This window comes from Rhinoraja longicauda, chromosome 23 (assembly GCF_053455715.1).
Source record: "Rhinoraja longicauda isolate Sanriku21f chromosome 23, sRhiLon1.1, whole genome shotgun sequence".
In the NCBI taxonomy this organism is placed as follows: domain Eukaryota; kingdom Metazoa; phylum Chordata; class Chondrichthyes; order Rajiformes; family Arhynchobatidae; genus Rhinoraja; species Rhinoraja longicauda.
This window is the reverse complement of record NC_135975.1, coordinates 10,136,696-10,152,753: the sequence shown is the minus strand read 5'-3', so window position 1 is coordinate 10,152,753 and position 16,058 is coordinate 10,136,696. Positions and strand designations below refer to the sequence as shown.

The 16,058-nt window shown below is 41.9% G+C and overlaps 1 protein-coding gene across 1 annotated transcript in view; it reads right to left on the bottom strand.

Annotated features, from left to right (window-relative positions):
• The window catches only part of snd1 (staphylococcal nuclease and tudor domain containing 1), a 734,850-nt gene that overhangs the window by 56,050 nt on the left and 662,742 nt on the right, over positions 1-16,058 (bottom strand). The window contains exons 20-21 of the mRNA XM_078419593.1: positions 15,945-16,014; positions 8,173-8,286 (exon numbers count right to left, since the gene is read on the bottom strand). Coding sequence (XP_078275719.1) covers positions 8,173-8,286; positions 15,945-16,014 — 184 coding nt within the window. The remainder of the gene's footprint in view (positions 1-8,172; positions 8,287-15,944; positions 16,015-16,058) is intronic.

Sequence of the window (16,058 nt, the reverse complement as noted above, 5' to 3'; positions counted from 1 at the left end):
TTCACTACTAGGTGGTTAAAGATAGTTAATAGCCATTGACCTCAAAGGCTGTGAAATTCCCAAAGATTTATAAATGTCACATTCTTATCCTCAGCTACGTGAAGGATCTTAATGCACAATGTGAAAATCTACATGCGTGTTAATAACATCTAGCATTACCTCATATTTTGCTTACGTAACTTGCAACCCAACGGTATTAACATTGAATTCTCCCATTTTAGGTAACCTCTTACAACCATCTCCCTTCCCCCTCCCCCCCATCCATTCTCCCCACATCCCCTCCTTACCCCATACCACCCTCTCTTACCCTCTTCCACCTCTGTGTCTCAGCTGGGCTCGTACCTATTTCTCCCCTCCCCTCCTGGATTCCATTCTCTGGCTTCCCAATTTGCAACTCTTCAATCCGTCTATCGCACTGCTCCTGCTTATATCTCTGGCCTTTGTTACAACCAAAAAACCCTCAGCTGTGTCCACCTATCACCTGCCATGCATTGTCCTGCCTCTCTTCTCTTCCAATTTTCTTCCTCCCCTTCCCCCCTCCACTTACAATCAGTCTATAGAAGGGTCCCGATCTGAAATGTCAGTATCCATGTTCTCCAGTGATGCTGCCTGACCCACTGAGTTACTCCAGCACTCTGTGTCCTTTTGTGTAAAACCATCATCTGCAGTTCCTTGTTTCTACGTTCTAGCTCAACCTCTCTTGGGCCTTTTCCATCGTCAATTGTGGTTTGGTTTGTGAATCAATATGCTGTTGTTTTGAGAGCCACACCAGAAATGCGAGGATCAGATCTTACACTGACCTTCAAGTCCAGTCCCGAGGAAATGTTATGCTCTCTGAGACATTGATTTTCAAATGAGATGGTAAAATGAGACCTGAACATATCTCTCATGCAGGTACCAGATCCTACCTATGCGCAGGTATCGTGCAGGTACAAGATCCTACCTATGGCGCTTTCAAAGTAAGAAAGAGTTATCCCTGGTGTTCTGGACATGAGCTGGATCATGCTAGTGCAGGCTAGCAGGTCTAGAGAGACCAATGGTCACCTCAAGGGCAAGCATCAGGTGTTCTAAACTTCTGCAGCAACTCATTGTAAAGTGGAAGCACTGACAACAATGAAGTCACCAACTATTATTAACCCGCTAGGTTTAACTGTTCTTTGTTTTTCTTTTAATTCACTGGATATAGTGATATATAGTAGTTTAATGAGTTTTTTAAAACATCTACTAAAAAGGAAATCCAACTGTTTTTAACGGTGGAGCTGCAGTAGAGTTGCTGCCTTACAGCGCCAGAGACCCGGGTTCAATCCTGACTATGGGTGCTGTCTGTACAGAGCTTGTATGTTCTCCCCGTGACCGTGTGGATTCTCTCTGGGTGCTCCAGTTTCCCCCCACACTCCAAAGACTTACTGGTTTGTAGATTAATTGGCTTTGGTAAAAGTTGTAAATTGTCCCTAGTGTGAGGGATAGTGCTAGTCTACCGGGACGCTGGTCGGCGCAGACTCAGTACGCTGAAGGGCCTGTTTCTGCGCTGTATCTCTAAACTAAACTGCCCTGATCATCAGAGATATTTGGGAACCATGCAAAGTCAGAGGGGTCCACGGAAGGAGCCTCAATTTGCACTGCCTGAGGTTTACTTGCCTCTCGAGGCTCCCTCTGAATTGTGACACAACCGTGGAAGTGAGGCGGTGAGATTATTGGGAGTTGCATAAACGCAAAAGGTTTGTATGGCAACAGGACTTGTGTGGGGATGGGGAGTGGGGGCAGGACGCCACTGAGACAATGGCCAGGTCCAACTCAATGCAGCCCGATCTTTCCCTGCATTTCTGAAACAGATTGTATGGTCAGAACCACTTTGCTGTTTCTAGGAACAATTCCGTACATTACAATATTGACTGCACACCCGGAAATGTCTGGAATATAGGGAAAGGATTTCAAAATGCAGCATAGAAATGCAAGTTTTTTCCCCCAGTTATCAGCTTTCAAACCTTTCTACTTCTTCATACTGTTCTCCAAGGGAAGTATGCGGAGATTCTAAGTAATTCATCACCTGAAATGTCAGCTTGCCTCAGTTGTATACATTCCTACAATTGTGAGTACAGTTCCCATTTTGCAACTTGAACATATTTCAATGAGACACTGAAGGGGTCCTGCACTTTTGACAGCATGAGGATGGGATGTTAAATCAAGGTCGCGTCAGATGGTTCAAGTTGCCATGGTAAGCATTGCTCCCCAGAGATTGCCACTGAGACACATTATTTGGACAGCGTTGAAAAAGGGTAAACAGTGGCAGGATCAGTGTGCCTCAAAACCCACATGAACTACCTACAGAATAGCTTTTAGAGTTGGAAAATCACATTTCAATAGCAAGCCCGAGAAATGTTCTGTTTTCCTAAAGCAAGAAACTGCGGATGCTGAGAATTTGAAAAAAGAATAGAAGATTCTGGAAATACTCAGCATCTCTGACAATGTCTATGAAAGAGGAACAACAATAAACTTTTCAGTTGATGAATTTTTCACCTTTCTGATTAAAGTTCATCAACCAGATTTACTTTTACCTCAGTTTACTTTGTTTCTCACTCTACAGATGCTACCCGATTTGCGGAGTATTTGCAGTATTTTCTGTTTCCTGTCTTTAATCTCATATTTCCAGTTCCATACGGAAACCGACCACCCTTTATGCCCTGCTACGTCCTCCACTCTTTACAGAGTCATAGAGTGATACAGTATGGAAACAGGCCCTTCAGCCCAACTGGCCCACACAACATATTCCAGCTACACTAGTCCCACCTGCCAGCATTTGGTCCATATCCGTCCAAACCTGTCCTATCCATGTTCCTGTCTAACTGTTTCTTAAATGTTGGGATAGTCCCTGTTGTGATATTGCTAGGACTACTTTGTTGGTCACAAGGACTACTTTGTATGCCTGTGTATATAAGTGATTGGTGTGATTAGGCGGCCACTCTGGATCCAGGTGGCCACGGAATAAACAGCCTGGAGTTGAGCTTCAGCAATGTAACCTTTTACACACGTGTACTTGTGGTCCTTCCAGAGTCACTAAAGGTACAACAGGTACCGGACCACGAAGTACAAGTCTCTGCCTCAACTGCCTCCTCTGGCAGCTTGTTTCATACACCACCACCCTTTGTGTACATTAAAGTTAATTAATTTCTAACTTTTTCCAGTTGAAAAATCATTGATCTGAAATGTTTGCACTATTTCTTTCTCCACTGACGGGACCTAACCCGAGGAGTATTTTGGACATTCTTTGCTTTTAGTTTAGATTTCCAGCACCTGCAGTATTTTTCTACTCAATTCCAAACCTCCACAGCCCCCATTTTGGTGAAATGTTTTGGAGTGGGTTGGAAGGAGGAGGAGGGAGGAGAGGGGACCATGATCTACCATTGAGAAGGCAGAGACAGAGAGATCTGGTGTTTCAGTCGGGAAGGGTTGGAAGAAATCTGATGGTCCCATCAATGGTTCTTCTCAGTCAGTGAGGGGTAAACTTGACTTGCACCAAATCATTAAGTTGTGGCCACACATTAGACGTATTTCACTGATCCTAAGACACCCGGTATGTTTGGAAACTGCAAATGGCACAACATTACTGCAACAAAATGCTTCACTTTCCAGAAGCAAATCTCAAAATTTGGCTTAAAAACAGAAAATGCAGGTTATGCAGTATAATCATAGCCAGGCACACTGGGCATATCCCACAGCCTCACTGTTTACAACACAATACACAGACAAATATGTTGGTAACTGCATCGTTAGCTTACTTGGACTCAATCTATCATTCAGATTCCCTTTGTTCAACACATGCTTCTCTCATCTTTGCTGCTACTGAAAACTAACTTGTTTTTTCTCTCTTTCCCAGTTCTGACAAAGGATCCCAGACCTAAAATGTGAACTATTTCTCTTTCCAAAGATGCTGCCAGACCTACCAAATATTTCCAGCATTTCCTGTTTTTATTTTGGATTTGCAGCATTTGTGTTTCTTCCGTTTTCTAAACTTGGCTACCTTAATGCTGGAGGAAACAGGAGATCAGAAGGTTCAATCTGTGCTCTGTCTTCTCAGCTGGGCCAAAGGTAGCATGTGAGCACTGCAGAATGATCAAAACACCTACAGAAGAAATGGCCACTCAGGTTCCCTTCTCCTAATCACAAAAAGAGCAAGCTATCTAAGTGGTGAATGTGTGTGATTATTACAAGTGCGCAGGATAGCATTTGGCTGAGTTGCACCCCCAGATCAAATAGCTGGCATATATTCATCCTCTAGATTCCTGTATGAAGAATGGGCGACTGGATCAGAGGGCTGGCTGACATCCAGCAAGTCTGTGCTAACATAGGTTGGTGGAATGAAATGGAAAGAAATGTCTAAAGTCGAAACTGAGACTTTCTGATATATTTTTAGCAACTGATCGCACCCACCTACTCAGTGAGAACATCTTTTTACCTGTCAACACCACAAGGTGCCAGGTATGTGTGGGAAGAAGGTGAGTAAAAGATACTCTGAATTCAATGAGTTATACTTATTTCTGCAATTCAATCTTTACCAAGAAAACAGGCTGGGGAGAAAAGAAATACAAACCAAATGAACCTAGTTTAATTAACTATTTACTGTTATGACTTCAATTAAATATATAAATTAGTAATTCCCTCAAGGGGTACACATTCATTATACTTGCAAATTATAAAAGAGAGACTAATGGAATCAACTGATGGTTGCTAGGGAACAGAATGCTCTTTAGTACAGGGAGCTTGCTGCAGGACAGTTGATAAGTGTCGCTTTGAAGATGCAATGATATTTCCAGTGGCTAGAAGCTTGATAATTTACAACACTATTTTGAAATATAGACGTCCAAAGATGGCATCCAAGAAAAAAATTGCCCTCTTCATCAGAATGTTGAAATCGTGATCGTTCATGCTATACCCTAACCCATATAATCCTTTTTTTTTGGAATTTATTTTTCTTTTACGAGGAGATTTTTTTTATCACCTCATGTGTGGCAGTATCTAATTACCAACAACAGAAAATGCTGAAAATAAAGGTCAGTACACATTGGTGAGGGAAAGAAAGACAGTTTAACATTTTAGGCAGATCCACAATATGAAATGTTTCATTCGTTGCTCTTGACTCTTTACAGGACTACAGCATTTGAAACAACCTGGTGCGGCTTCTTAAATACTATTTAGGGTGGACGTTAATTGGTGATCTTGTCAGTGACGGTCACAATCCATAAATAATTAAAAATCAGAGGAAGTACTTGAGCTTCTTCATTAAACAACAGCAATAATGTTTGTTATAACCAGTATCTATGTCCACATTGCTCATTTCCGGTGATTCCTCTTTGATTGAGGCTAAGAAGTATTAGTGCAGGAAACTCGACAGTCCAAACAAAATCAATCTTAAGAGTACAGCTTTCTCCACTGCTTTCTAGAATCAATTTCAGATTAGAAGCACAACAGTAGAAATGAATGCTGGAAGACAACGGGAGATTGACCATTATAAAGGCAAAACACAAAGTGCCGGTGGAAATCTGAGGGTCAGACGGCATCTGCAGAGGAAATGGACAGGTGATGTTTTGGGACGTCCTCAGACTGATGTGGTAGGGGAGGAGGGGGGGGGGGGGGGAGCTGGAAAAGAAAGGTAGGGGTGGGCCAAAGCCTGGCAAAGTGGAAACAAGTGAGGAAAGATTTGGTTGGCATATGGCTGGTGTAAGTAACAAAGGTGAGAGGTGAAAAGGAGACAACGGGTATCAGATAAGGAGAGGAGTGAAATGTAAAGCTGGAAGGGGGCATGGGGAGAGAGGGGAAGAAAGGAAAATGAGGGACTTGGAGATGGGCGGTGAGAGTAGGAAGGAGTGGAAAGGAGCAGGGTGACGGCGAGGTGGGAACAAAGGGAGCACAGCCGAGTGGGGTGGTATTACTAGAAATTGAGGAATTCAATGGTCATACCCTTGGGTTGTAAGCTACCCAAGCGGAATGAGGTGCTGTTCCATAAAGTTTGCATGTGGTCTCATTCTGGCAATGGCAGAGACCAAGGAAAAATGGTCAGTACGGGAATGCGAGGGGAAATTAAAATGATTAGCAAATGGGAGGTCACCTAGTCTATGTTTGGTCTTGTCAAAGTAAAGGAGGCCACAGCGGAAGCACCAAATGCAGCAGACGAGGGTTGAAGAGATATACACGTACTTCTGACTCACCTGGAAGGGCTGATGGGATCCCTAGATGGCAGTAAGGGCAGAGACGTGGGCACAGGTGTAACATCTCCAGCCTTTCAGAGGAAAGTACTTGGGGAGGAGTGGGTTGAGTGAGAAGACGTGAACAAACCAAGGAATTACAGTGAGCCTAGTCTCTGCAGAAAGTGGAAAGGGGATGGAAAGGTGCGACAGATGGTGGAAATGTTGGAAAATGATATGTTGGATGTGGAAGCTGATGGAGTGAAAGTTGAAGATCAGGGGAACTCAATCCTTGTACAATCTGAAGGGAGCGGGAGTGAGAGCAGAAATGCTGGACGCAGAGGAGACACCACCTTCCCTGCACAAGTGCTGCCTGACCCACTGAGTTTTTCCAGCAGTTTGTGTTTTGCTCAAGATTCCAGCATCTGCAGTTCTTCGTTTCTCCATTGTAAAGGCCTTCATCATTTTGAACACATTAAACAAAGCAAAGAGAGGAGGAGCTTTCAATGTGTTTATCACCAAGGGGGGAATCTTTAGGCTGCAGGCAGATAGGGATGGTCATTTCGAACTTAATCCAGCAAAATGGGAAGTAATTAATTCAGAAAGATCCACCTGGACAAGGGAATTATACCAAAAAATGAGGAATACTGATTGTTATGGATAATTTGACCTTTAAAGACCACGGGCTCATAAGGGAGACAGGACAAGTCAATAGGATTGTTAAAAGGGATTTTTAAAGATTTTTTGTTTAACTAAGGCATAAAATATTCCAGTTGGGAAGATAATCTGAAAGTGTGCACAATACTGTGAGGCCTTAGATTGAGTACTGCAGTGCATTTCTGGTCATCATGATGCAGGAAAGATGCAAACAGAGTGGAGAGGGTGCAAGAGAAGTTTGATGAAAATGTCACCAGAACTGGAGATTTGTAGCTTGAAGGAAAGATTGGATAGGCTAAGGTTTTTTTTCCATACAAACGACGGAGGTCCTGGTGTGACTTAGTTGATGTGTATCAAATTATGGGGGTTAGACAGAGTGAAAAGAAAGGACCTCGTCCCATAGCAGAGTCATGGATTTAAAACAATTGGTAGAAAAATTAGAGGGGAGGTGAGAAAAAAACCCCTTTCTTTCCAGGAGGTGGTAAGGTTCCAAAAGGATCATAGTGGATGAATCCCTCATCACATCTAAACAAAACTTGGATGTGTTCTTGAGGACCTCTTGACCCGCAAGTTATGGACCTTACCCTCAAAGGTGGGATTTATTTGGATAGTCTTTTGTTGACCAGCACAGACCAAATGGCCTCCTATGTCTGAGATTTTCAATGATTCGATAAATGATTTAATGAATGTTTCTGGCTGAGTGAAGAATGTTCAACAGTACATAGAAAACGACGATTTTTTTCACTGCACTTGGAAATTCAGTATTCTTTGGAAGCTCCAGCACAAGGTGTAACTAAATATCTCATCACTTAAACAAAAAGTCAAAATGAAAATAAACAAAACTGTAGACGCATAAAGTCTAAAATAAAACGGAAAGGTTCGAAATACTCAGCAAGTCACTTTGACCTGCAACACCACTGTTTCCCCTCCTACAGATGCCACCTGATGTAGTCAGGGTTACCAACATTTTTTTGTTTCAAATTTCACCTCTAATAACAATCTTCAAAGCTTTTCTTCATCTATTTTGAAGATAACGTGTGCTAATACTAAGCACTGCTGTCGAGGGAAATAGGAAGTAAAAGTTAAGAACGTCACATAAGCAGCTTAATTCACAACACTGAAGATTATTTATGTCTATTTTCTTTACAGGATAACAGTACCAACATCAATAAATTAAGCAGACCCACCAGTAACACTTGTGTATCATCAGGCTGCCGTTTTGTCTACACTTCCATATTGGGTTTATAGCAATCACAAAACTTACAGATCACGAAAAATCAAAAAAAAATTAATTGCGGACATTTGAAAGGAGTCATTCTGCTGCAGTTATACTTACATCTTGTGGCACCTGGATATATGCAAAGCAATATTCTGTGGCCTGCGGTGGCAGGATCCGTGTGCTGAAGGTAGGCGGCAAAACACCTAGGCGAGAAGATGCCACATTCTCTCTCTACAGGAAAGAACAACAATTAGCACATCTCACCCTGAAGTGACTACAACAACAGCTTGTTTATATAGCACCTTCAATTTGGTGTTCACAGGAGCATTATCAGATAAAATAGGATGCATATTAGGACAGCAACTGAGAGCTTGGTTGTAAAGGTTGATTTTATAAAACATATTTAAAATAGAGGTGTGAAGAAGGGTCCCAACCTGAAATGTCACCTATTCATTCCCTCTACAGATGCTGCCTGATCTGTGGAGTTACTCCAGCAATTTGTGTTTGTTCAAGATTCCAGCACCTGCAGTTCCTTGCTCAAGATTCCAGCATCTACCATTCCTTGTATCTTCATCTTTTCCCCTCTTTTAGATCGTAGAACAGTACCGCTTAGGAACAGGTTCTTCGGCCCACAATGACTGTGCTAGATACGACGACAAGACCAACTCTTACCTGCATTCACATAATCCATATCCCTCTGTTCCCTGCATATCCATGTGCCCATTCAAATCTCTCAAATGCCACAATCGTATCTGCCTCCACCATCAAACCCAGCAATGCATTCCAGGCACGTTCCCCATGATGTTAAAATACTTGCCCTGCACATTTCCTTTAAAGCCCATCTCACCTGAAAACTATGGCGCTTGGTAGCGATATTCCCACCATGGGAATAAGAGTGACTGTCTACCCTATCTGAAGGGACATTATTTACCAGGGTCATGGTCATGCAGGTATCAGTCTACAGAATGTCTGAAGTTGTTTCTGTGTCCGTCAGCTCTATAAATGCGTGGAGAAAACACCATTATGATTTATTCTCTAGATGCCCACAGCAGGTGATTCAGTAACCAGAAAAAAGAAACCAGGCTGCATTCCTCCACTGCCAACAGCCATAAGGTCAACTTGGATCAATTATCCAGGTACTGCTAGAAGTTCTGATTTGAGTTAGCATTAAAAGGAGCATGTCCAATGAATTATTAGTTTGGTCAGACCCACGGAGTAAATAAAACGTATCAAAACTGAAGGATAAGCAAGGAAGTTTCAGAAAGCTATTTCAAGTGAGATTGCCTTTGGATTAAATTTTGTATTAAAGATGACATTTGTGGTTCAAAGAGAGTTTCTGCAAAAACCACAAATCTTGGGGAACTGAAAGGAAGATTGAGGTTCAGTCACCCTCTAACAGAGCTCAGCAACTGTACAGTAAACTCTCCTGCAGCCTTCACAGCATCAAAGATATTGCCTTAGAACACCACCTACTAATCTATTCATTGGAAGTCTGAGGCTGCAACTCGGATTTATGACACTGTTTTTTAAAAATTCAGTTCAGAGATTATTTCTGTTTTCTGTTAGTGTCCATTAAAATTCTGTCTGGCAGAATCAATGAAATGCATCAATTTATGGCTTTTATAAGCATAAATTAAAATAACAACACACGCACATTCAAATTCATACTGGGTTATTAAAACTCATTTAATTTGAAGCTTGTCTTATAACATGTTCATTTAAAATATAAACTATGATAATTGAATGAATAAAGCTCCAGTAGTGATGACAAAATCTATCGTGTGTGCTATGTTGTAAACAGACAGCTCAGATGAGTCTTTACTGTCGTGTCTAACAAGTGGAGGGTCTGGTGGGTATGTTGCTCTGAATCAGGGAAGTGGATTTCAAATTATGAACCTCAACCTCCAGGTTACACTATCAGTGCACAGACATCTCACATCAACGATGACTTTTCCAACGTCTTAAACGGTTTTCCCCAACCGCAGTTGCGACAGAGAGTAAATTGCACACTGGCACAATTTCTCAGCTGGCTCTTGTGGTATTCCCTCCATTTTGTTCTTGTTATCACGGAACACAAAACAAAATTACTGATGGCTGGATCGTTGGGTATCTCGGGGCTTTCAACGAGGATAATGACTTTTTAACAAAATTAATTACCGAGCTAGAAATGTATTACAAATCATTTCAAAACCCTCTTGCAAGTGCATGCTGGAGTGCTGGTGAGCATGTGGCAGTTGTCGCTGCAGGAGTTCTCTAGCAAGTCAGCTTACGAAGGATCCATCTGGTGATTCAACGTGGTTTCTGATTGCACAATTGCCTGAACAAAATGTTGTCCTCTTCTCCGTTCTTTTTTTGCATTTTAGTTACAGCTGATGTTAGTGACACCTGCACTCCTCCAGAAGCTGACATTCGGCACCTCGTAGCGCTCCGAAATTTGACAGGCTGTCTTGCCAGTAACAACAGAAATATAAACTCCTAATATAAAATATACAGTATCGAATCAGATTTCCTTCAGCAAAATCTTTGCTTTTCTTTAACACAGCCAGTTGCTCCTTTTCTTTTGTACCCTATTCCCAGCACATTCATTATCTTTTATTCCCCCACTGTTGCCACGGGACTGACCAATTTAAATGGGACTGGTCAGTGGTCTAAATGCGTGTTTTGAAAGTAACACAGAGTATTCCCAGTATAAATTCAACTTGATTGCAAGAAAGGAATTTAATCTGTGCAAATGAAACAAGTCTAATGCATAACCTAAAGTATTTGATTCATCAATGGGATGAACTCGCCATACTCACCTTCCTTGACCATCATGCCCCAAAATTGGGACTCCTGGAAATCAGTCAGTTCTTTAGACAATGTGTGAACAAGGCATGAACTTAGCATGCATTTACACAAAACAGTACTTAAAAAAAAAATTAGTTCAAAAGAAAGTCGCTCCTGGACTGTCAGTGTGAAGAAAGTGTTATTCAGCATTACTGCTAATTATAATCTAATTCCTTCCCCATTCTCTCAGCTTCGCAGCAGGTGAGATACAAATTGATGAAGGATAGTGATGCGAGTTGAAACCAGCATTTATTGCAAGGAAGGGGAGGGGGTTAACGACAATTCATGGCTGAGGGAGAATGCAATTGACTCCCAAATCTCATTTAAATGCCAGTAGCAAAATAAATTTAAAGACCCATTCAATTTATCACAGAAAGGAAATGTGGGCTGGTACTTCAACAGCATGGTGTCCACCTTCAAATTAACAGAATCAAAGGGAACTGCTTAAGCTGAGAAAGAACTCCATCTGGCCACGTTTCTAGTTGTGAATCGGGATGACCGACAGCTGCCCTTCTATTTGATGTACATTCGGAGAGCTGTGTGCGGAGAACCATAAGCTGAAGAGGTTTTCTTTCGCTGCACTGTGGAACCACTTCAGAGCTGCAGAGGAAATTTGAGAGCAATGGCAATCTGTGCATCAGGCACTGATGCAAAACTCTCAACAGCTGCTACAGAGCAACCCGAAGATATATCACTAATTGCTTGCCTTAAGAAAACCATTTTTTTTGGTCATAGGACTAACTGTATGGAGCAGGGGAGCAGAGCCCACAGTCCTTGAAGGCATTCAGTTTTTGTCTCGCAAAACAGATGGCATCTGGATCAAGTGCCTGGGTATCCCCATCATTTGAATCTGGAGTCAGCTGTAGTTACAATGGTCTGCCAGCAAGCAAGTTGGGTTGGATGGGTGTTGACAGCAGAAAGTAGTTCTTGAGCACAGAGTTTAACAATAGCTCTTGAATTGCAGTGAATGATCTAATGTGGAAAGTGTGGCAATATTTTGCACACTGGGTTTCACAAATGACCAAACCTCAGTGTTGGGGTATTGCTTGAGGATTCAATATTGCTCGGTCAAGGTCTGACTTCTCTATCTTTTTAGAAATCATGCCATGTTATCTTTTACTTTCACCTGGGCTGATGCCATGGTATTCTTCAGTACAAGCGAAAGGACAAATTAAGGTAGCTTCTCTAACAGAGCAGCACTTTCTCGGTTCCAGAGCAGCATTTTGTCAGAATCCAGCATCAGCTGCATTCTGCACTCACCAACTCTGAGTGTATTCTTGCTTCCCAGAAAAAAAGGATATTTCAGTGTGATCACAACATGAGAAATGGAAGCAATCCTCCATTATTGAGCTTAGTCTAATTTATTCCAGTACTATTGTAGGCTTTCGTTAAGTGGCACCTTTTCCATTCATTACACAAAAGTATCAATGCTATGAACTGTATAATTCAGATCTTTGATACCATACTTTGCCCGAGATACTTCCATGAGACAAGCAAATTATAGCTTCCTGAACATGCACCATTCTCTTTATCAACCGGTACAATGGTTAGGGGAAGGGTTTGCATAAGTAGAATTACAACCAATGTAGCCAACTGGCACTAATAATATGGTGTAGAACATCCTCCCTCCCCCAATGGTTTGATATGATCTTTTCCCTGTAGTTTAGGGTATATTAAAGCACAGCACAGAAGCTGGCCACTCAGCCATCAAGTCTATGCTTTACACTTCGGCAAAGTTCCGTAGAGCGTTACCAAGTCTAGTATTCTGACAAAATTCCTTGAAAGCCCTGCTCTACTGTTTTAGTCTATTTCACTATCATCCTTGTGGCTTTGGCTAATGAGTTATCCGAATTGGTAACAACAGACAACATTTCACTGCAAAGGTAAGAGTTATTCAGAGAGGCTGAATTCATACAATTTACAACTGACGGGAGAAAGACTAAAGCACAGAAAGGACAGTACTGTAATCGACTGTGTCCCAATCTCTGTGTTGCTACAGGTTTGCTGCAACATGCAGACAGATTTATAAACCATCTGCAAGCTTTTGGTTGGGGGAAGAAAATCAAGAGATCTGTGAGAATATCTTTTGGCTCCGTGCATTCACTCAATTGGATTTATGAGAGATTAGATGCAGAGGCAGTGTTAATATTTCCATCTGTGGGGGGGGGGGGGGGGCGGGCATTAATTTGGGCGATATTGGTAAGGCTTCCTTTACTGCCATCTCTGGTGTACCTACACCTCTGGTGTAAAGATGGTTCAACTTGAACTGCTGCAGTCCTTGGGCTAAAGGTGAAGGCTGGAGCAATTAGGCTTGTAAACACTGGAATTTAGAAGGATGAGGGGGGATCTTATTGAAACATATAAGATAATTAGGGGATTGGACACATTAGAGGCAGGAAACATGTTCCCAATGTTGGGGGAGTCCAGAACAAGGGGCCACAGTTTAAGAATAAGGGGTAGGCCATTTAGAACGGAGATGAGGAAGAATTTTTTCAGTCAGAGAGTGGTGAAGGTGTGGAATTCTCTGCCTCAGAAGGCAGTGGAGGCCAGTTCGGTGGATGCTTTCAAGAGAGAGCTGGATAGAGCTCTTAAGGATCGCATTGAATGGCGGTGCTGGCTCGAAGGGCTGAATGGCCTCCTCCTGCACCTATTGTCTATTGTCTATTGTCTATTGAAACACTGGCATGTGTTCCAAGTCAAGAAGATTGTGCGTTTCCACAATAGTACTGAAGGTAGACACAAAATGTTGGAGTAACTCAGCGGGACAAGTAACATCTCTGGATCGAAGGAACAGGTGACGTTTTGGGTCAAGACCCTTCTTCAGACTGCTCTTGTGCAATTCTGTGATGGAAATTACAGGAACAAAAAGTCCTGCCAAAGGTATATTTGGCAAACCTATAACTGTCATTCTGTGGTCATGCATAGTCCGCCACAGCGGGTCAATAGTGAGGTGTGTGGATGTCAGCTGTACCAATGTCAGCTGTACCAATCAATTTCTTTGGTCTTGATGGCATAAAATATACGAGTATTGCTGTGGCTGCACAAATTCAGACTACAGTTGAGTATCTGATCCCACTTCTGATTTAAACCGTGCACATGATGCATAGGCTTGAAAGGATCAGGAAGGACACACTCATCAAACAGTGCACATCCTCTTGTAACAATGATATTGATCTGGAACTTGCTTGTAATAAATGGCGACCACTTCTTCCATTCCACCACTGTTCCTCCCAAATTATCAACGATCTGGGATGTTACTGCAGTCAGTTATCAAAGAAAGATTACCTAATACTCATCAATCCAAAACTGGAGGTATCACAAAATGCTGGAGTAACTCAGCAGGTCAGGCAGCACCTCTGGAGAGAAGGAATGGAAGACGTTTCGGGTCGAGACCCTTCTTCAGTCTGAAGAAGGGTCTCGATCCGAAACGTCACCCATTCCTTCTCTCCAGAGATGCTGCCTGACCTGCTGAGTTACTCCAGCATTTTGTGATACCTTCGATTTGTACCAGCATCTGCAGTTATTTTCCTACCTAATCCAAAACTATCGTCAAGATTCTGTTGCAGCTTGCAAGGGTAGCAGGATATAGTTTAGCTGTGGGCATCTCCTCGAGTAGCAAAGATGCCCTGGGACATCGTCTCAGATGTAAGATGGTAATCCTCTAACTACCACGACCATCGTCTTTATGTTAGGTTTAACTGCAGCCACTGGAGAATTTTCTCTAGACTCCCAACTGACCTACTTATGCTGCGGCATTGCTGATACCATTATTTGTTCAAATGCTGTCTGTCACCTCTCTATGTTCCCATGATCACCTGCCCTTTATTCAATTCCCCCTAAACAGCATACTTTATCTGAATTCCCCACATGCAATGCTTTCGGAGATAGTCCTGTACAACATAAAAGGACAACATTGTATTGTTGTTCCCTTTTAAGATCGAAAAGAGAGAGGCTTGGATCATGGTTCGGATTATGTTGCTTTTCTTACTGCTGATCAAAGATAAGCAAAAATCTTGGGAACTCAAGTCTATATGGCATTTGTGACAAAAGTTTTTTTTAAAGTGGATTTCTGTTAAAATGGTCTTGATATTTCATTGATTCTATAAATGTCAAGTCAACTTTCTCAAAAATAAATTGTTTGATCTGGTTAAAATAGGTGGGGTGCATATCCCCTTATAAAACAAAAGGAAGAGCAAGGGACAAATGGGGATGCTCCTTCTCAAATCATCATGAGGAAATGAACTGTCAGGGTAAGACATTGCACATTCTGCTTGCAGTGCAAGATGAAACCGCTCCCACAGAATCTCAGCGCTGCCTAAAATTCCTGGGAGTGCTGTAAATGTCAGGTTTCTAGCAGACAATACGCTTGTTCCAGTAATTACTTAAGCAATTTAGAAAAGGAATGAGCTAACATGTTTGCAATTCCCAGAGATGCCTGCTTCTTAACTGCAGAGACTGCATATATTTTGAACTCCGGGAAATGCACTGGCTGAATATGAATATTCAATCAGTTTTCTATGAAAGCTGCTGGAATGCAATGCGTTCTCTCCGTTTTGGATGGGAATGATTAACGCGGCATTATGTATAGCTGGATTAAGATGATATTCAATAGACAGGAAAATCCTTTTAAAAATAACTGCGCCCTGTTGGTTGGAGAAACACAAATGATTTTTTTTTTTTTAATTAAAATTTAAATGGCAGAAAATTTATGGAACCATTATGGAAGATGTAATGTGGCATCAAATGTCAGGTGCATGTTACAATTTTCTTATTTCATTAAGGAAAAAAGTATAACGAAGTCAGTAACAGCAGCAGGATCACAAATTTCTGCTTCCATTTTCCAATTCCTATGTTTCTTTTCTTGAATATTTATTCTTGCAGTGACCATGTCACACTCCAAACACGGATTTAGATTGTTAAAAAACAAGAAACAAATGTTTTTTTAACTCTGATGTGGAGGAATTACACCTGCTTGTGAGGGAGAATGAAACCTGGGGTTTGAAATAAAACAATTAGCTGTTGAAAGCATTAAACAAAGGGGCTAACAGTGATAAGGTACTCACGTTGCCATAGTCAATGTAGAAGATGTGGACTTTGGCAGGCGACTCCACCTTTTCCACCCGGGCTCTGTACCTGTTTTGAAAACATAAGTGCGATTAGCGAGAGAGACAATTAGT